At 45.9% G+C, this 21,465-nt stretch overlaps 1 protein-coding gene across 1 annotated transcript in view; it reads left to right on the top strand.

Annotated features, from left to right (window-relative positions):
• Window positions 1-21,465, top strand: part of LOC122925550 (chromaffin granule amine transporter-like) — a 97,639-nt gene that overhangs the window by 24,241 nt on the left and 51,933 nt on the right. Inside the window, exons 4-6 of the mRNA XM_044276908.1 lie at window positions 2,314-2,357; window positions 2,449-2,509; window positions 2,661-2,756. Of these exons, the coding sequence (XP_044132843.1) occupies window positions 2,314-2,357; window positions 2,449-2,509; window positions 2,661-2,756 (201 nt within the window). The remainder of the gene's footprint in view (window positions 1-2,313; window positions 2,358-2,448; window positions 2,510-2,660; window positions 2,757-21,465) is intronic.

Genomic DNA, 21,465 nt, shown 5'->3' with positions numbered 1-21,465 from the left:
TCTATTTAGATCCGCCTCACACTGCTGACCATGCGGTTGATAGTTTCTGCTTGGAGTTGCTAGTGCTGGTTTAATTTGGATCTCTTGCTTCTCCATACATCTCTAAGCCAAGTACTTGTGTCCTTCGCTGTTTCTTATTATCTGGTGTGTGTTGTTTCTAGGCCTCACGGAGACACAGATTCCTTTATTCTGGAAGCCCTGCTACCTATCCTAGGGCTCGTCAGTTTTAGCAGGGCTTAGGTATCCGGTGTATGAGTATTTCCACCATCAGGATCTGTTCATACAGGCAGGAGTTAGGGAAAGGCCTAGGGATTACTAGGAGGTCACCATCCCTCTTCCTCAGCTTTTGAGGCTTAGATTGCTGTTTATACGTTCTGGTGTGTATTTGGTGTTTTCCCTTCCCCTTAACCTGTGACATAAGGATTGCACATTGTCCTTGTAGTGGGGATCCAGCAGGGTGGTAATCAGCAGTAGTAAGAATGAGGGCAACTCGGCGGTTGTTGCGCAGACACTACAGCATGTAGTCGCTCATGTGTGCCAGGCTGGCCAGAGGCAACGACAAGCTGTCCTCAATGGCAGGTGTATTGTCTGTGTCCTCTGTATCCCCCCTTCCCTAAGCCACGGTCCAGTGATGCCTGTGAGATAGGCTAACAGCAACAGGGTGAGGACACCGAAAGCTCGCACAGATGGCCCACACTTTCTGCAGCAGCCCTGACATATCAGGGTAAATTTCCAGGAACCTATGCATGACCAAGTTCAGCACATGTGCCAGGCAATGGATGTCTGTCAAACCAGCTAGGCCCAGAACTGTGGGGCTTGAGGCTCAGCGGCACCAACCACTCATCGGTCTGTTCTTCCATGCCCGCCCACAGCTCCTGCATGGTGTGGGGTTTTTTCCCCAAACAGATGTGTTTCAGAACAGCCTGCTGTTGTTTCTTCCTGGCTGTGCTGAAGTTGGTGGTGTAGGTGTTGCACCGACTTGATGAGGGGGCGGTAGTGGAGGAACAGGAGGAGGAGGCACCAAGAAACCTCCAGCAATCCTCGGTGGCAGTAGGACATGCAACAAACCGCTTTCCGCCTCTGGCACAGCCACCACTACATTTACCCAGTGGGCAGTTAGGATGTTATAACATCCCTGCCCGTGCTCACTTGTCCACGTATCAGTGGTTATGTGGACATTGCCACTGACAGTGTTGCGCAGTGCACAACTGATTTTTTTCCGCCACTTGTTGCGGGGACAGGCCAACTGGAAAAGTAGTGTCAGCTGGAAAAAATGTAGCCTGGGGCAGCTGCCATCATGACTTTTTTTTAAACTGTCAGTCTCCACAAGATGGAATGGCAGCATTTCAAAGGCCAGTAATCTTAAAATGCTGGCATTCAGGGCCAGGGCTCGTGGAATGGTAGGGGGGTACTTCCTCTTTCTCTCCAGTGTTTGGGGATAGACAGCTGATACTCTGAGCCATCCAATCTACTACCACCTCTACTTGTTCTGGCTACACCATTCTTAGTGCGGTATTCCGGCCTACTAAATGAGGCAGAACTTCCTGTCGCCTGCATGCACCAGAGGAAGGGGTTTTATTTGGGTGCGTAGCTGGCACAGATCGACAATGTCTACTCCCTGCAGCAGGAGCTCCACCACCACCAGCACAACGTTCCTTATTTGAGGCTCTGTTCATTTTTTATGGTCACCCAGGAGATAGGCTGACAGACGAACGATTGTATTTCTGTGTAACAATGGCAAAGAATAGGTTTGGCGGTCCAAAATATAGGTATGTTGCAGTGACACAATTAACAGACCTTTTAACTATTGTTTTTCCGTGTGACATCTGCAAGGAACGGGTTTTGCAGCACAAAAATAGGTATGTGTCAGCAACACAATTAACAGACGGATTAATTATTGTATTTCCGTGTCACTGGTGCAAAGGAGTAGTATTACACTGGCCAAAAATGCCTCTTGGTTGGATACAAAAGTGTTTCCAAGCTGTGATACGTGGCAATGGGGGTGCTGCTAAGTATTAACCATGCTAGGTGCCCACATTTTTGCTTCCTTTCTTATTATTTAAAAAAATGTAAAATATGAAAAAAAAATATAATGTTTTTGCTTAAATTACATCTCTAACTTTATGCCTTTTGGAGATTATTTTATCTTCAACTTGCTTAACTGTTCACAGTAACAGTAATTGTGACTAGGGCTGCCCAAACTTTTGCATGCTACTGTATATCCTGGACAACTTATTTAAATATTCTTCTAATCAAAGGTAATTTTGTGATATATGTCATGATGTTCCTCACAGTGCTATTTGTTATCCACAGCTCTACAGCTCAGTATGCTGCAATTTGACAAGTTTGTTCCGGGGGTGAGTATATAGAAATCTTATTATAAAAAAATCTTTGAAATGAGCAGAACTACTAGACCCGGCACTAAGCAATTGTGTTGTTCTTCCATAGAGCATTCCAGCGACATCTTACTTAAAACTTCTCAAGGACCCTTACATTCTAGTGGCTGCAGGTAAGTTACATTACTGACCATTCCATATTCAGTGTATAGCAAAGATAAACAGCTGACAACCTTACTACAAAATCTGCTGGTACACTGGGGTATGTATATCAGAGAATGGCAACCCTGTGCTTACATATCGTATTCTTCCGTTTCTTCCTAGGTTCTTTTTGCATTGACTATATGACATTTGGAGTTATTGCACCTACCCTGCCCATATGGATGTTGGAAACGATGTGCTCGTCTGACTGGGAATTAGGTAGATGTGATGCCAAACTGATTGCTTGCACATTACAGTCAAGGTGTTTTCTTACTTCTGCAAGCAGCATTTATCATGTACAGAAAGTTATACAAGGCACTTTATAATGTTTTTTTATCATCCATATTGCTTCCTTTGCTGTCTTGATTCAATTTCCCATAACATTATACACTGCTCCTTTCCATGGTTACGACCACCCTGTAATCCAGCAGTGGTGGCCATGCGTGTACAATATGGGAAAAAGCAAAGCCATTTCTGGTGGCTTGGAACGCAGGAGTGCGCATAGTTCACTACTTTTTTCTATAGTGTGCAAGCACAACCACCATTGCTGGATTCCAGGGTGGTTATAACCATGGAAGCGAGCAGTGTATAATGCGATGGAAAAATAAATCCAGCCAGCAATGGAGGCAATATGGACAATCACAATACATTACTAAGTGCCTTGTATTTACTTTCTCTACATGATAAATATTATTTGCTGAAGTGAGACGACCCCTTTAAATATGTCTACAAAACTACTTTATAGCCTATAGGCAATAAGTTGACTGGAATCTACTGGTAGATCTCTGACAGGTCTTGAGTAGATCACAATGCCTTAAGTTGCCCATGCACTAGAGATTTTATTTTTCAGTTTTCCAAACTGTTGGCCTTCTCCATCAGTCTGCAAGGGGAGCCTCCTGTCATAGGATGGAGGTAGTGGGACATACAGTACCTTTAGGGGTTCTATTGAGCAGCAGAGGAATAAGGCAGACACAAATTATTTTGCAGAAACACAACTTTACTGTAACTTACCTTACGATTTACAATTATTTTCTTTACCGGAGGTCACATCAATTGAACACTTTGACTTATAACGCACAGTCTCAGTATTCTTGCAGGTTTCTTTTTAAAAAGGGCTTTCCTTGTTCTTTATTTTGTTGCACAAAATAAACCTATAACCTTTACATTTAGACTCAAAACACAAATCAACCACTGCTTGGCACTAACAAAAAAGCGGCTTACTACCCACTACTCAAGTAAAATTACATTACCTCACATCACAAGAGCACATGTCCACTTTGAGGCTACCAATCACAGTAACAGTCTCCCTGGAAAGGTTCTGTCTCCTCAGATGTCTCTCTATACTGCACACTTTGCAGCTTAATAGACCACTAATCAGCCAGACAGTGTTGAAAAGAAATTTTGTACTGACCAGGAAGGAAAATAACCCACTACCAACCTACCCATCATTCCATAAACATCCAGCTAGGGACTGTACAGGTCCTTCTAAAAAAATTAGCATATTGTGATAAAGTTCATTATTTTCTGTAATGTACTGATAAACATTAGACTTTCATATATTTTAGATTCATTACACACCAACTGAAGTAGTTCAAGCCTTTTATTGTTTTAATATTGATGATTTTGGCATACAGCTCATGAAAACCCAAATTTCCTATCTAAAAAAATTAGCATATTTCATCCGACCAATAAAAGAAAAGTGTTTTTAATACAAAAAAAGTCAACCTTCAAATAATTATGTTCAGTTATGCACTCTGAATACTTGGTCGGGAATCCTTTTGCAGAAATGACTGCTTCAATGCGGCGTGGCATGGAGGCAATCAGCCTGTGGCACTGCTGATGTGTTATAGAGGCCCAGGATGCTTCGATAGCGGCCTTAAGCTCATCCAGAGTGTTGGGTCTTGCGTCTCTCAACTTTCTCTTCCCAATATCCCACAGATTCTCTATGGGGTTCAGGTCAGGAGAGTTGGCAGGCCAATTGAGCACAGTAATACCATGGTCAGTAAACCATTTACCAGTGGTTTTGGCACTGTGAGCAGATGCCAGGTCGTGCTGAAAAATGAAATCTTCATCTCCATAAAGCTTTTCAGCAGATGGAAGCATGAAGTGCTCCAAAATCTCCTGATAGCTAGCTGCATTGACCCTGCCCTTGATAAAACACAGTGGACCAACATCAGCAGCTGACATGGCACCCCAGACCATCACTGACTGTGGGTACTTGACACTGGACTTCAGGCATTTTGGCATTTCCCTCTCCCCAGTCTTCCTCCAGACTCTGGCACCTTGATTTCCAAATGACATGCAAAATTTGCTTCCAAGTACTTTGGACCACTGAGCAACAGTCCAGTGCTGCTTCTCTGTAGCCCAGGTCAGGCGCTTCTGCCGCTGTTTCTGGGGAATGCGGCACCTGTAGCCCATTTCCTGCACACGCCTGTACACGATGGCTCTGGATGTTTCTACTCCAGACTCAGTCCACTGCTTCCGCAGGTCCCCCAAGGTCTTGGGGGTTCTCCACAATCTTCCTCAGGGTCCGGTCACCTCTTCTCGTTGTGCAGCGTTTTCTGCCACACTTTTTCCTTCCCACAGACTTCCCACTGAGGTGCCTTGATACAGCACTCTGGGAACAGCCTATTTGTTCAGAAATTTCTTTCTGTGTCTTACCCTCTTGCTTGAGGGTGTCAATGATGGCCTTCTGGACAGCAGTCAGGTCGGCAGTCTAATCCATGATTGCGGTTTTGAGTAATGAACCAGGCTGGGAGTTTTTAAAAGCCTCAGGAATCTTTTGCAGGTGTTTAGAGTTAGTTGATTCAGATGATTAGGTTAATAGCTCGTTTAGAGAACCTTTTCATGATATGCTAATTTTTTTAGATAGGAATTTGGGGTTTTCATGAGCTGTATGCCAAAATCACCAATATTAAAAGGCTTGAACTACTTCAGTTGGTGTGTAATGAATCTAAAATATATGAAAGTCTAATGTTTATCAGTACATTACAGAAAATAATGAACTTTATCACAATATGCTAATTTTTTTAGAAGGACCTGTACAGTTCATGGTCTGTAAGGATGGGAACGCCTGCCATGAGAATATTCCAAATGGGTCAAAAACAGAACCTGGAAATTATAGGTCGGTAAGTCTAACATCTGTCGTGGGTAAACTGTTATACGAGATGCTATCTTAAAGTATCTCAGTGAAAATAAGCATGTAACACTGTATCAGCACGTCTTCATGAGGAATTGGTCAAATTAATTTAATCAGTTTCTATGAGGAGGTAAGTTCTAGACTGGATCGGGGTGAGTCAACGGATGTCGTTTATCTTGACTTCTCCAAAACATTTGATATAAGTGTTGAACGGGCACCAAAGTGCTCGGGTGTTCAGGTGCTCGGGTCGAACACCTCGCGATGCTCGGGTGCTCTACCGAGCACCCAAGCACATTGGTAGTCAATGGGAGAACCCGAGCATTAAATCAGGCACCCACTGCTCTGAAGAGGGGAGGGTGTCTGATTCATAGGAAATAGTCAGAAATTGATGGAAACACCACTGAAATGGTTGGGAACAGTATGATGTCTGAATGCATCTTGGACTCCCAGGTCGCTGCTGGGAACGATGTTGTCCGAGTAGTACACCACTTTTACAGACTGACAATAATACTCACAAAACCGAAGATAAAATTGATTTTAGAGAAAAAATTGTTAGGAAACATTCTTTCCTGTATATTTACTTGTATATAAAGTGCAAGTACTGCCAAAAATTACAAAGAGGCTCTCCGATACAACCTGTATATCACATAATGGAGGGCCTCATTCACATTGTGGTACAATTGTTCAGGTAGTGGGATTTCTTTTTTTTTTTTATAGCGTTTATTTAACACTTTTCAGGTTAATACAACAATCCCAAAGGTAAAAACAATTCTGCATGACAGTCACACACGAAAGCAAGTCCAGACAAATCCATCATTATCATGTTGCACAACAATAAGAAACATAAATGAATCTTTATTACAGAGCATCACTGTCGTCACAAAGTGAAATCTGCACTCACTCACTCCACATCCACACTCACAAACACACTCTTGGGTAATGCAGTCCCAATCATCAATGAACCTCAAACTGTGCCCTCCGCTTGCACCCATATTCCCCAGATTTTGTCAAATCGATCAGGCACTCCTCTTGCTTCATATGTCAATTTATACATCTTAAGATCTTTGTTAATAAGGTGCACCCACTGGTCTACCGTGGGGCACTTGGGTGGTTTCCAGTTCAAAAGTATGTTCTTTCTACCATAAAACATTAATAGTCGTAGCAATATTCTACTATATTTGGAAGGGGTCGCATCAAAAACTAGCCCCATAACGCATATTATTGGATCACAGATCCCTGGTAACCCCAACTTAACATTAATAAAATTGCACACCCCCTTCCAGTATATCTGCATTGTTGGGCATAGCCAAACCATGTGAAAGAAGGATCCCCTATCGCACCCAGGGCTCGGTATCTGCCGCATCTGATATAGACGCATCAGAGTCAGATATACCCTATGTATCCATTTGATCTGAATGAGTTGATCACAAGCGCTTATAACAGACTTCCTCCACCCCAGACGCCATTCCTCCAAGTGAGAGTCTTCCAGCTCTGGGATATCCGCCGACCATCTAACAAATGATCGCTGGATAGGGGATTCGTGCATCTTAATAATTTCAACATAAAAGGAAGAAATTGGTTTGTGTGATTGCTCTCTCCTAGCTACTGATTCCAGAGGACCACACTTTAAGCTCAGGGTCAAAGATTGAAACTGCCTATCACAAGCGTGCCTCAACTGGAGGAAACGGTAAAAACTCGTCCGAGGTAACAGGAAGTCCGACTGTAGACTCTCAAAGGAGCGAAAAACCCCATCTTGGAACAGCTGTGTCAAATACTTAAGCCCTCTCCTAGGCCAAAATTCAAAATCTGACAGATGTAAGAGCTCAGGGAGGTGCTTATTACGCCATAGTGGGATATACGGAGACCAGGTTTCTCCTGTTTGAGTATCCAAATGAGTATTCACAAATCTCACCCATGCCTCTATAACCGTCACCATAGCCTCCGTATATCTCCCATGAACCAGAGCTCCGCCTCCCCTATAAACCAAGTTCGTTAGAGCTTCACACGACCCAACTAGCGCCGCCTCCAACACCACCGCTGGATTGTTGGCATCCGCTCTAATCCACCAGGATGCATACATCAAGCGTGTCGCTATGTAGTAAATATACATGTCTGGAAGCTGCAAACCCCCTTGTAAGTAGGAAGCTTTCAACGTTTTTCTTGCTATTCTTGGGGTCTGGTGACACCACAAGAATCGAGACATGACTTTGTCTAAGACATCAAAATGGGACTTAGAGATCCTTACTGGTGCTGCTCTATAAACATACAATAGTTTAGGCAACAACACCATTTTAATGATGTTAATTCTGCCTATTAAGGTCAAGGGGAGATTTTCCCAGGCTTCCAGCTTACGTGTGACATATTCCATAGTGGGTCTCAGATTCAAAAGACAGAATTGCCGAGGGTCTCTATGGATATGAATCCCCAAATAAAGAAAGCTGTCCACCACTTTCAGGGGGGACACCGGAGACATATCTACCCCTTCATCTACGTCTACTATACATAGACTGGATTTAGCCCAGTTCACTTGCAATCCTGAATATCTACCATATCCATTCTTCCTTTCTAAGGAAGGGCCAGGGTCAGCTAAGTACACCAACAGGTCATCCGCGTACAGCGACACTTTCTCTTGTATCCCGGCTATCGTCCATCCCTCTATCAAGGAGCTATTACTGATTAATTGTGTATGAGGTTCCATTACCAGGGCAAACAGCAATGGTGACAGGGGACAACCCTGCCTTGTGCCCCTATACAACCTAAAAGGTCGGGAAGTAAAGCCATTCACTCTGATGCGTGCTGTAGGCGCCTGATACAACAGCTGGACCCATTTAATAAAAGAGGGAGGGAAATGAAGGCGGGACATTGTCTCCCAAATAAAATGCCACTCTACCGAGTCAAAGGCTTTCTCATTATCGAGAGACGCCAGGACCCTTGATCCCGCATTATCATGCCTGACCTGTAAGTTTGTAAATAACCTCCTAAGATTGATATCAGTTGTCTTTCCAGGCATAAAACCAGATTGGTCGGGGTCAATGATGGATAAGACTACCCCGCTAAGTCGCTTGGCCAAGACTTTGGCTAAAATTTTGGCATCAGTATTCAGTAGGGAAATAGGCCTATATGACTCACATTGGTCCGGAGACTTCCCAGCCTTATGAATTACCACAATGGTAGCCTCTCCAAAGGATAAAGGCAACCCACCGGATTCATAGGCGTAGTTAAAAAGTTTTTGTAATCGTGCAGAATGTAACTCAACATCTAATCTGTACCATTCGACTGGGAAGCCGTCCGGACCAGGTGATTTCCCCACTGCCATATCTTCGATCGCAGCTTTAATCTCCCCTTCATCGATAACTCCCTCTAAATACGTACTATCTGCCCTCGCCAAAGGTGTAAGGGGGATGGCTTGAAGGAAAGATCGGATCTCATCCGGGGTCAAGCTAATTTTAGAGCTATACAGGTCTGCATAAAATTGGGCAAACTGCTCGCAGATATCCCCCGGCCGATATACCCTCGAGCCATCTCCACAGGTAATGTGTGGGACCACCGTCTGAGGTGTCTCAGTCCTAGCCAGGAAGGCCAAAGCACTCCCATTTTTGTCTCCGTCAGCAAATACTAAGCGTCTTTGATACAATAGCTTCTTCTGGGTATACTCTGTTAGGTGTAAACTAAGTTTCCTCTGCGCCTCATCCCATAACCTACGACTCTCTGCATTCGGGTTTACAATTAAAAGCCTGCTCTTTCTCTACCACTTCCCCTTCTAACTTAGTCCTAGTAGCACTCAACTCCTTCCTATGCGTAGCTATCGCCTGAATCAGAGTACCACGCATTACAACTTTAAAGGCTTCCCACTCCGCTGACGGGTTGGTTGAGCCCTCATTGAATTCCCAATAGTCCTTCATACCTTGCTGTGCAGCCCAAACTACAGGTAGGACCTCCAGCCATTTACTGATGAGTCTCCATATTCTTTCAGCCAGTGCAAGGGGTTGCTTCAGAATTACCAACAGGGGGGCATGGTCAGAAATACCTCTCGGCAAATAGTCAGCCACCACCAGAGAGGACAACAGGTCCCTACTAAGGAACACCAAGTCTATCCGGGAGAGTGCTGCGTGAGAGGCAGAATAACAGGAATATTGACGTATCCCCGGATGCAAATACCTCCAACCCTCCGTTAAATCAAACACATCAGCCCAGGAACTTAACGCCTCATTGTAGGTATCACTAGGGCGAAGCCGATCCAGCGACCGGTCTAGGACCGCATTGTAGTCCCCAAGCACAATCAGAGGCATCGGGTGCATAGATGCTACTCGTCTCATAATCTCATCCAATATTTCACTCCGAAAGGGGGGGGGGGACATAAACACCCACCACAAGGTAGTCAATGCCTCTGACTGCAGCGTGGAGAATCACAAAACGCCCCATCATATCATTATGCACAGAATGCAACCGGAAGGGAAGAGACTTCGCCATCAGAATTGATACACCTCTGGCTCTAGAGTTATATACAGCGTGATAGGCTGCACCCACCCAGGGCCTCCGCAGTGCCAAGAGTTTCCGCCCCTGCAGATGTGTCTCCTGCAATATCAGTACGTCCGGGTTGTGATTTCGTAGAAAATTAAAGACCAGAGATCGTTTAATTATGTCATTGAGACCCCTGACATTCCAGGAGACAAACCGACAGACCGTCATCATGGCGGCTCGATAAAACAATGACCCCAAAAGAAACTGCACCACCCAAGCCATACACTCACACATTCATACCAACTCCTCAAAATTAATGCAAAAACCTCCCAATATGCCCAAAACATCAGGCAATACCCCCCACCCTGCCCAGATATCAGACATACAGTCATGTGAAAAAATTAGGACACCCTTTGAAAGCATGTGGTTTTTTGTAACATTTTTAATAAAAGGTTATTTCATCTCCGTTTCAACAATACAGAGAGATTAAAGTAATCCAACTAAACAAAGAAAACTGAAGAAAAGTCTTTTCAAGATCTTCTGTAAATGTCATTCTACAAAAATGCCTATTCTAACTGAGGAAAAAGATAGGACACCCTTGCCCCTAATAGCGAGTGTTACCTCCTTTGGCTGAAATAACTGCAGTGAGACGGTTCTTGTAGCCATCTACCAGTCTTCGACATCGGTCTGAGGAAATTTTACCCCACTCCTCAATGCAGAACTTTTTCAGCTGTGAGATGTTTGAGGGGTTTCTTGCACGTACAGCCCTTTTCAAGTCACCCCACAGCATCTCAATGGGATTCAAATCTGGACTTTGACTTGGCCATTCCAGGACTCTCCATTTCTTCTTTTTCAGCCAATCTTTGGTTGATTTACTAGTATGTTTTGGGTCATTGTCATGTTGCATGGTCCAGTTCCGCTTCAGCTTTAATTTTCTAACTGATGGTCTCACATGTTCTTCAAGCACCTTCTGATACACAGTAGAATTCATCGTGGATTCTATGATGGTGAGCTGACCAGGTCCTGCTGCAGCAAAGCAGCCCCAAACCATGACACTTCCACCTCCATGCTTCACAGTTGGTATGAGGTTCTTTTCTTGGAATGCTGTGTTTGGTTTACGCCAAACATGTCCTCTGCTGTTGTGTCCAAATAATTCAATTTTGGACTCATCTGTCCAAAGAACATTATTCCAGAAGTCCTGGTCTTTGTCAACTTTATCTCTGGCAAATGTCAGTCTGGCCTCGATGTTTCTCTTGGAAAGCAAAGGTTTCCTCCTTGCACACCTCCCATGCAAGTTAAACTTGTACAGTCTCTTTCTGATTGTAGAGGCATGTACTTCTACATCAACAGTAGCCAGAGCCTGCTGTAGTTCTCGAGATGACACTTTAGGGTTTTTGGAGACCTCTTTTAGCATCTTGCGGTCTGCTCTTGGGGTGAACTTGCTGGGGCGACCAGTCCTGGGCATGTTGGCAGTTGTTTTGAAAGCCCTCCACTTGTAGACTATCTTCCGGACAGTGGAATGGCTGATTTCAAAATCTTTTGAGATCTTTTTAAATCCCTTCCCAGACTCATAGGCTGCTACAATCTTTTTTCTGAAGTCCTCTGACAGCTCTTTTGCTCTCACCATGGTGCTCACTCTCACTTCAACAGTCAGGAGCACACCAAACTAAATGTCTGAGGTTTAAATAGGGCAAGCCTCATTCAACATGCAGAGTAACGATCTACTAATTATGTGCACCTGGTGTGATATACCTGTGTGAGATCTGAGCCAATTTAAGAGGGAATACATGTGAGGGTGTCCTATCTTTTTCCTCAGTTAGAATAGGCATTTTTGTAGAATGACATTTACAGAAGATCTTGAAAAGACTTTTCTTCAGTTTTCTTTGTTTAGTTGGATTACTTTAATCTCTCTGTATTGTTGAAACGGAGATGAAATAACCTTTTATTAAAAATGTTACAAAAAACCACATGCTTTCAAAGGGTGTCCTAATTTTTTCACATGACTGTAACCACCCTCCCTGCCCAGGATTCCCCAACATATCCGAGCTTGGTATCCCGAACCTCAATGCGTTAACTTCCCTTTGGAAATATGGGGGGACCAACCAAGATGACCACTACCCCTTAGTTAACCCAAGTGGGATCAGGGGATAACTGGGACATCTAAATCAACTGTAGCCCCATCCTATAATTTGGCCATCTATAAAAGCAAGTGGAGCTCCAACATCCTAGGAACCCACATGTAATCATCCCCTCCGATCGAGCTAGTCAGAAGCTTCTTCTGGAGTGGAGAAGAAGTTCACCGATTCTCCGTCCTGAACCCTGAGACGGGCTGGATATAGCATGGCATAAGCAAGGCCCTTCTCGCGCAGATGTGATCTCACTGCTGTAAACTGCCTCCTCTGTTTCTGGACTTCTGAAGAAAAATCCGGATAAAATGAGATTCTGGTGTTATCAAATCTAACGTCTTTCAGCCGCTGCTAGTACGGCGTCACGGTCCCTGTAGTTCAGCACTTTTAGGATAAAGGTACGAGGTCGGGCCCCCGGAGGTGAAGGTCTGGTGGGAATTCTATGCGCCCTTTCAACTGCAAAGCTGGCAGAGAGGGTAATGGGTGCCAGCGTCTGTTTTATAAGGTTCTCTGCAAAGTCCTCAGGAGATTGGCCCTCAGCCCTTTCGGGCAAACCCATAATACGGACGTTATTTCGTCTGTTACGGTTCTCTGCGTCCTCCACTTTTGCTATTAGTGATTTTACTTGTTGCTGAAGTACACGCACATTGTTCTCTCCTAAATGTGTCGTATCCTCCACTTCTCCCAACCTCCTCTCAACCTCCACGGTTCTCTCACGTATCTTGTCGATATCATGCCGAAGGCAGGTAAGGTCAGCCTGAACATGGTCTATTTTGACTGTAAGAGCCGTCTGGCAGCTTGTAATTGCAGACATAATTTTACTAAGATTAATCTCAGCTTGCTCCGAGGGGCATTCATCCCCCTGGACCTCCGTCTGACTCATACCGTCCACCATTAACTTGGGAGAAGAGACGCTGCCGGACGTGCAGACCCACCAGATTCTAAAAAGGACCCACCGCCACTACCTTCCAGCAGAAGGGTTAATGCAGACTCTGCTAGCCTGAGGGGAGTTTAAGTTGGATACCTCAGTGAAAGCTCAGTTCGTCCCGTCCTTCCAGCTGCTTTCAGCCTCTTCAGCCAGCCACCCCCTGAGCTGTCCAGACAATAGACAAGTTCAGTGATCCAGCTCTGCTTCCCAGGAGCGCTCGGTTACTGATGAATTGCTGGCTCCTGCACCTCCAGAGTGCCGCGCCCCTCCTCAGCCAAGCCTCTCACAGGCAATCACTTGGGGATCCGTGCATACAGCCAGTCCATGTAAGAATACACTGTCCAAGTGTGCGCTCCGGGTTGTACCCGCCGGTCCCTGTGGGCAGATCGGGTCACTTACTACTGCCTCTTGTATGTCTTCAGAGCGCAGAACAGGCTGACAACTGCGGCCTTGTTATCAAGATGGCGTCTCCGGAAAGCTCAGCTCAGGAGGCCACACACGAGCGGCAGCTACCTAATGGGGCAGAAGGGATCCCAAACAGCCTCACCGCCGCCTCTCCTTTCCTCCTGAATCGATTAGTGGGGCAACAGGGGCTCAGGTAACTCTGATGGCCAGGTTAAAAGCAGGATTCAGAGGAGCTTAAGCGACGTGCGTCCTTACACCATGGCAGTCAGGCCACGCCCCCAGGTAGTGGGATTTCTACACTCATAAAGCCTATGCATTAAGTGAAAAGGCTTCCAAAAATGTCAAGGAACCAGCACTCCAATACACCCTTTATTACATATAAAGGAGAGCATCATACACCCTTGAAAAATTATGATTTATGGCCTGCTGGTGACCCTCAAAAACATTAGGAGCAAGGGCCTGCTGGTGACCCTCAAAAACATTAGGAGCAAGGGCCTGCTGCTGATCTGACACTCTAAAACATAAGGGGCGAGTGCCTGCTGCTGATCTGACCATCTAAAACATTATATGTGAGGGTCTGCTGGTGAGCTGACCCTCTAAAAGATTGTAGGTGAGGGCCTGATGGTAAGCTGACCATGTAAAACATTATGATTGAGGGCCTGCTGGTGAGCTGACCCTCAAAAATATTATATGCGAGGGCCTGCAGGTGAGTTGACCCTCTAAAAGATTGAAGGTGAGGGCCTGCTGGTGAGCTGATCCTCTAAAACATTACATGCGAGGGCCTGCAGGTGAACTAAGCCTCTAAAAGATTGTAGGTGAGGGACTGTTGGTGAGCTTACCCTATAAAAGATTGTAGGTGAGGGCCTGCTGGTGAGTTGACCCTCTAAAACATTATATGTGAGGGCCTGAGGTGAGCTGACCCTCTAAAAGATTGAAGGTGAGGGCCTGCAGGTGAGCTGACCATCTAAAACATTACATGCGAGGGCCTGCAGGTGAGTTGACCCGCTAAAAGATTGAAGGTGAGGGCCTGCTGGTGAGCTGATCCTCTAAAACATTACATGCGAGGGCCTGCAGGTGAGCTGAGCCTCTAAAAGATTGTAGGTGAGGGCCTGCTGGTGAGCTTACCCTCTAAAATATTGTAGGTGAGGGCCTGCTGGTGAGCTGACCCTCTAAAAGATTGTAGGTGTGGGCGTGTGGGTGAGCTGACCCTCTAAAACATTATATGTGAGGGCCTGAGGTGAGCTGACCCTCTAAAAGATTGAAGGTGAGGGCCTGCAGGTGAGCTGACCATCTAAAACATTACATGCGAGGGCCTGCAGGTGAGCTGACCCTCTAAAAGATTGTAGGTGAGGGCCTGCTGGTGAACTGACCCTGTAAAACATTATGGTTGAGGGCCTGCTGGTGAGCTGACCCTCAAAAACATTATATGTGAGGGCCTGCTGGTGAGCTGACCCATTAAAACATTACATGCAAGGGCTTGCAGGTGAGCTGACCCTCTAAAAGATTGTAGGTGAGGGCCTGCTGGTGAGCTAAACCTCTAGAACATTATATGCGAGGGCCTGCAGGTGAGCTGGCACTCTAAAAAATTGCAGGTGAGGGGGCCTGTTGGTGAGCTGACCCTCTAAAACATTATATGTGAGTGCCTGAAGGTGAGCTGACCCTCTATAACATTAGGAGTGAGGGCAGACTAATAAGCATGTTTATATGATAAAGGGGAGGAGGAGGACGAGAAAAGGAAGATTGAACTATCTACCCTTTTTTGTGGTGGAAGGGGTGCATGGGAATACAGTGTATTCAGTATATTATAAAAACACATTTAAAGTGTGTTTATGTTCAGCCGCTTTCCTCTGGTGGAGTAGAGAAGTCAGGGGAAATCCAGGCCTTGTTCATTTTTATAATAGTCAACATTTCAGAATTTACAGTTGACAGGCAGATGTGCTTATCAGTTATTATGCCCCCAGCAGCACTAAATACCCGCTCAGACAAAAGGCTGGGGGCAGGGCAGGCCAGCACCTCGAAGGCGTAGAGCGCCAGTTCGTGCCATGTGTCCAGCTTGGACACCCAGTAGTTGTAAGGCACAGAGGGATCACTGAGGACGGTCTGCTACGTATTCCTTCACCATCTTCCAAAATGTTTCCCTCCTTGTGACACTAGGCCGGCAGGGTGAGGGTGCTGGTGGGGTGTCATGAAACTGTCCCAGGCTTTGGAGAGTGCAGCCCTGCCTCTGTTGGAACTGCTATGTGTTCCCCTCGTCTCCCCTCCTCAGTTGCTCAAGGAACTACGTACTCTGCCGCCAGCGTTGTCAGCTGGAAATTTTTAGAGCAATATTTCCACAAGGACCTTCTGGTATTGCACCATTTTGTTCGTCCTATCCACTACAGGAATGAGAGATGAAAAGATCTCTTTGTAGTGGGGTTCGAGAAGTGTGACCAACCAGTAATCGTTGTTCTCCAAAATGCGTAAAACACATGGATCACAGGAAAGGCAGCCTAACATAAAGTCAGCCATGTGTGCCAGAGTCCCAACAGGCAAGACGTTGCTGTCGTCATCAGGAGGATTACTCTCAATCTCCTCATTCTCTTCCTCCTCTTCTGCCCATCCATGCTGAACAGATTTAAACTTCCATGGGTACTACCCTCTGTAGCAGAGGCAACCGTCTCCTGCTCCTCCTCCTTCTCATCATCATTATCCAATTTGCGCTGAGAAGACGAACTAAGGGTGGTCTGGCTATCACCCTGTGTAATGTCTTCCCCCCATTTCCACTTTTCTACATGCAAATCGTCGGCCTTAATTGTGAGCAGCGAGCGTTTGAGTAGGTGGTCGCTGATGGTGCTTGCGAAGGTCCAGTTGCAGGGCGGAAGGCATCCAGACCTATGCCTTTGACAGGGGGTTGGCCAGCACATAAAAACAGGAGAAGAGGAGGCAGTAGTGTGACCCGCAGACACAGATTGTGGACCCAGGTGTTTGGCCCACCTATTACGGTGCTTTGATGCCATGTGGCGGGTCATTCTGGTGGTGGTGAGGTTGCTAGTGTTCACGCCCCTGCTCATTTTTGTATGGCACAGGTTGAAAATTTCAATTCTTTTGTCATCCGCGCTTTCCTCAAAAAAGCACCAGACTGTGGAACACCTACCCCTTGGCAAGTGAGAATTCTGCAAGGGTGTGCTCCGGGGAACAGTTGCGGGCCTGTTTGGTGTGGCCCACCTACTCCCTTTTGCCACCCCACTGCCTCTTCCAGCCTGTTGCAATGCTGCAGATCCCTCCCCCTTTGTACTGCTGTCCTGGCTCTGCTTAACACCTTCCCAGGTTGGGTCAGTGACTTCATCGTCCACCACCTCCTCTTCCACTTCCTCACTCTGCTCATCCTCCTGACTTGTTGACCTAACAACAACCTCAGTTATTGACAACTGTGTCTCATCCTCATCATCAACCTCTTGAGACACTAACTGCCATTGACTTATTGGCAACTGTGTCTCATCATCCACCTCATGAAACACTAATTGCCGTTCCCACCATCATCTTCTTGTGACTGTGGATGCTCAAGAGTTTGGGAATCAAGGCACAAGATTGCCCGTTACCGGCACTGGCGTCACAAATTTACTGAATATTTTGGCATCACGAACAGGATACGAATATTCCTGCACCATTGTGAAATCTGAACTGTGTGCCGTTATTACCTATAAAGTGATAAATGCCCTATCTGTTTATTTGAAAATTGTTGGGCCCCAGAACTGTGACAAATCGCGGTGTGAAAACTGTATATGGTGGACTGTTTGCAGCTTATTAAGTCACCGCTTGCTGTCAGTGAATGAACAGATTTATACTCAAAGATCGCCGCCTAAGTTGACTGGATTATTGGTGCGCCTCGTTGTGTCTGTTTGGCGCGAAAAAGAAAAAGGAAAGGTACCACCCTGTCTGGGAAGAAGATACTGCCTACCTTGACCCTTGCACAACGTAATCACGTACCTCGCAAGACTGCGCATCACCGAAATAAGTAAAAACTTTTATATTCACCAGCCCCTTTATATACAAGCACTGGGGAGGTTCCGATACTTGCTAAGAGACTGGGGAAGGTCCCTCACTAGTAACAAAGGACTTAATCCGGGGGGAGAAGTACGTCCAACGTAGATCTGGCCGCATACCCTCGCTGTGGTCTCTGTTAGCAACGGCCTAAGAAAGTCAAGTCCAACGTGGGTCTGCATATAGAACTTGCCTCCATAGACCACGCCATGTCCGCACCTGAGGGGATGGAGCAGGTGGCCCCTGATATACCTGCTGAAATACACGCCACTGATAACAGGGCGCCTGCCGCTGCCGCAGCATCTAGCCTGATGCCACTGACCATGCCATATTATTTTGGGGCCCCCTGGTTCCCCCGATATTCAGGGGAAGCCCACAAATTGAAAGACTTTAGAGACCAGATCCTGGCCTTATTCCTGCTCTATCCTATATCCGCTGAGCAACAAATGGAGATCCTCTTAGCACAATTAGAAGGGGCCGCCCGCAGGGAGGTCATGTCATGTCCCAGTTCCGAAAAGAATAGCCTGGAAAAAATCTTTGATCGCCTTGGTCAGAACGGTGTCAAAGGTTAAGATGCGGTTTTTCAGCAGGAAGCAACAGCCTGGTGAGTCACTCCGTGATTTTGCTTTGTCCCTGCAAGAGACCATGAGGGCCGTGGTCCAGGTGGACCCCAGGGAGGCTGAAGACCAGGACTGCGGGTGTAAACACTGAGCACTTAAAGGGCCAGCTGAGGATGCTGTCGGCCCAACACCCCAGTTGTGCGTTTTTGGACTTTAAACCGCCCCTCGGGAGGTAGAACAGTAGGTCCAAAGGATCCAAGTTGGATGCCCAGATACGTAGGGACTCGTCCAAAAATTAACATATGCATCAACGGGATACCTCTTGAAGCCCTGCTGGATACTGGGTCTCAGGTCACCACCATTCAACGACCCACATTTGACAAATTCTGGGATTCAAGTCTCCTCACCCAACCACCGGAATCCTGGCTGGATATTATTGCTAGCAACGGCAAGCCGGAGAAAGTCCATGGGTGCTGGGAACCTACCCTTCAGGTGGGAGAAGCCACCTTACCAAAGCAAGGTGTGATTGTGGTGCAAGCCGAGATAAAGGGGGACACCCCTTGATCTTAGGGACTAATGTCTTTAAATAATCTTTCAAAAGACTATCAGTGTGCTGTGTGCTCAGCAAAAATTTGCAAATGGGAAAGGAGAAATCTGTACTGGCCGGATCCAGGATAACCGTCCGGTAATCCTGCCACCGAATTCCCAGATCATCCTGTGGTGCCGTGCTGTGCTAGGGATCCAGGGCCAAGACTATCAAGCCCTAGTGGAGCCTATCCAAATTGAGAATCATCCCTTCGTGCGAGCAGCCAAGAGCCTGGTGACTGTATCTCAAGGTAAAGTGCCTGTCCGTTTGATTAATTTCGGTGATCACCCTGTTACTCTCTCGGCTGGACTCCTTCTGCACTAGTAACAACGTGCCCTAGGTACTTAACGGCTGGTTTCAGCAGATGGCACTTGGACGGCTTGATTTTAAGGCCATATTTAACGAGGACTTGAAACACTTCCGCCAGATGTTTTAAATTATCCTCATATGTCTTGGAGTAGATAATGACGTCATCCAAGTATAGCAGTACAGTCTCAAAGTTCTAATGGCCTAAACAACGCTCCATTAACCGCTGGAACGTCCCTGAAGTGTTACACAGTCCGAAAGGCATGTAATTAATTCAAACAGGCCCACAGGCGTAGTGAAAGCAGTCTTTTCCCTGTCTTCCTGGGCCATAGGTACCTGCCAGTATCCACTGGTAAGTCCGGAGTTGAGAAGTAGGCTGATGACCCCAGGGCAGTCAAAGACTCTTCAATGCGTGGCAACGGATAATCGTCTTTGTGGGTGATTTGATTGATTTTTCTATAGTCCACGCAGAACCTAATACTGCCATGCTTTTTACGAACAAGGACTAGGGGCGCAGCCCAGGGACTATGACTGTCCCGGATTATATTAGAGTCTTTCATTTCCTGTATCATCTCTTTTACAGACTGATAGGTAGTAGGTGGTATGGGTCTGTATCTCTCCTTGATAGGAGGATGTGAGCCAGTGGGTATGGTGTGTTTGATTACACTGACCTCTCCGTAGTCTGTGGAGTGCTTGCTAAAGGCCTTGTGGTGCTCTTTCACCAGACTCAGGACTCCCTCTATTTGCTCCTTCAGGGTGGATTTGTTCCCCATATGAAGTTCCTCCAACCAGGATACTGAAGAGGCGCTGGCGGGGGCGCTACTGCTCTGTGCAGTTTGGAACATTTCCATGGCGGGCAGACGGATAACATCCTGGAATGATACCTGAATGACCAGGTTATTCCATCAATGGTTTTTTTCATCCCCGATGGCACGGGCATATTCCAAGATGACAATGCCAGGATTCGTCTGGCTCAATTTGTGAAAGAGTGGTTCAGGGAGCATGAGACATCATTTTTACACATGGATTGGCCACCACAGTGTCCAGACCTTAACTTCTTTGAGAATCTTTGGGATGTGCTGGAGAAGGCTTTGCGCAGCAGTCAGACTCTACCATCATCAATGCAAGATCTTGGTGAAAAATGTATGCAACACTGGATAGAAATAAATCTTGTGACATTGCAGAAGCTTATCGAAACAATTCTATAGCCAATGCGTGCCGTATTCAAAGCTAAAGGCGGTCCAACAAAATATTAGCGTGTGACCTTTTTTTTTGGGTGGCGACTTTTTTTGGGGGGCAGGCAGTGTATATATATACAGTCATGTGAAAAAATTAGGACACCCTTTGAAAGCATGTGGTTTTTTGTAACATTTTTAATAAAAGGTTATTTCATCTCCGTTTCAACAATACAGAGAGATTAAAGTAATCCAACTAAACAAAGAAAACTGAAGAAAAGTCTTTTCAAGATCTTCTGTAAATGTCATTCTACAAAAATGCCTATTCTAACTGAGGAAAAAGATAGGACACCCTCACATGTATTCCCTCTTAAATTGGCTCAGATCTCACACAGGTATATCACACCAGGTGCACATAATTAGTAGATCGTTACTCTGCATGTTGAATGAGGCTTGCCCTATTTAAACCTCAGACATTTAGTTTGGTGTGCTCCTGACTGTTGAAGTGAGAGTGAGCACCATGGTGAGAGCAAAAGAGCTGTCAGAGGACTTCAGAAAAAAGATTGTAGCAGCCTATGAGTCTGGGAAGGGATTTAAAAAGATCTCAAAAGATTTTGAAATCAGCCATTCCACTGTCCGGAAGATAGTCTACAAGTGGAGGGCTTTCAAAACAACTGCCAACATGCCCAGGACTGGTCGCCCCAGCAAGTTCACCCCAAGAGCAGACCGCAAGATGCTAAAAGAGGTCTCCAAAAACCCTAAAGTGTCATCTCGAGAACTACAGCAGGCTCTGGCTACTGTTGATGTAGAAGTACATGCCTCTACAATCAGAAAGAGACTGTACAAGTTTAACTTGCATGGGAGGTGTGCAAGGAGGAAACCTTTGCTTTCCAAGAGAAACATCGAGGCCAGACTGACATTTGCCAGAGATAAAGTTGACAAAGACCAGGACTTCTGGAATAATGTTCTTTGGACAGATGAGTCCAAAATTGAATTATTTGGACACAACAGCAGAGGACATGTTTGGCGTAAACCAAACACAGCATTCCAAGAAAAGAACCTCATACCAACTGTGAAGCATGGAGGTGGAAGTGTCATGGTTTGGGGCTGCTTTGCTGCAGCAGGACCTGGTCAGCTCACCATCATAGAATCCACGATGAATTCTACTGTGTATCAGAAGGTGCTTGAAGAACATGTGACACCATCAGTTAGAAAATTAAAG

Source organism: Bufo gargarizans, chromosome 2 (genome assembly GCF_014858855.1).
Source record: "Bufo gargarizans isolate SCDJY-AF-19 chromosome 2, ASM1485885v1, whole genome shotgun sequence".
NCBI classification, from domain to species: Eukaryota; Metazoa; Chordata; class Amphibia; order Anura; family Bufonidae; genus Bufo; species Bufo gargarizans.
Note: the sequence above shows the minus strand (reverse complement) of the source record. Positions and strands in the feature narration are given on the sequence as shown.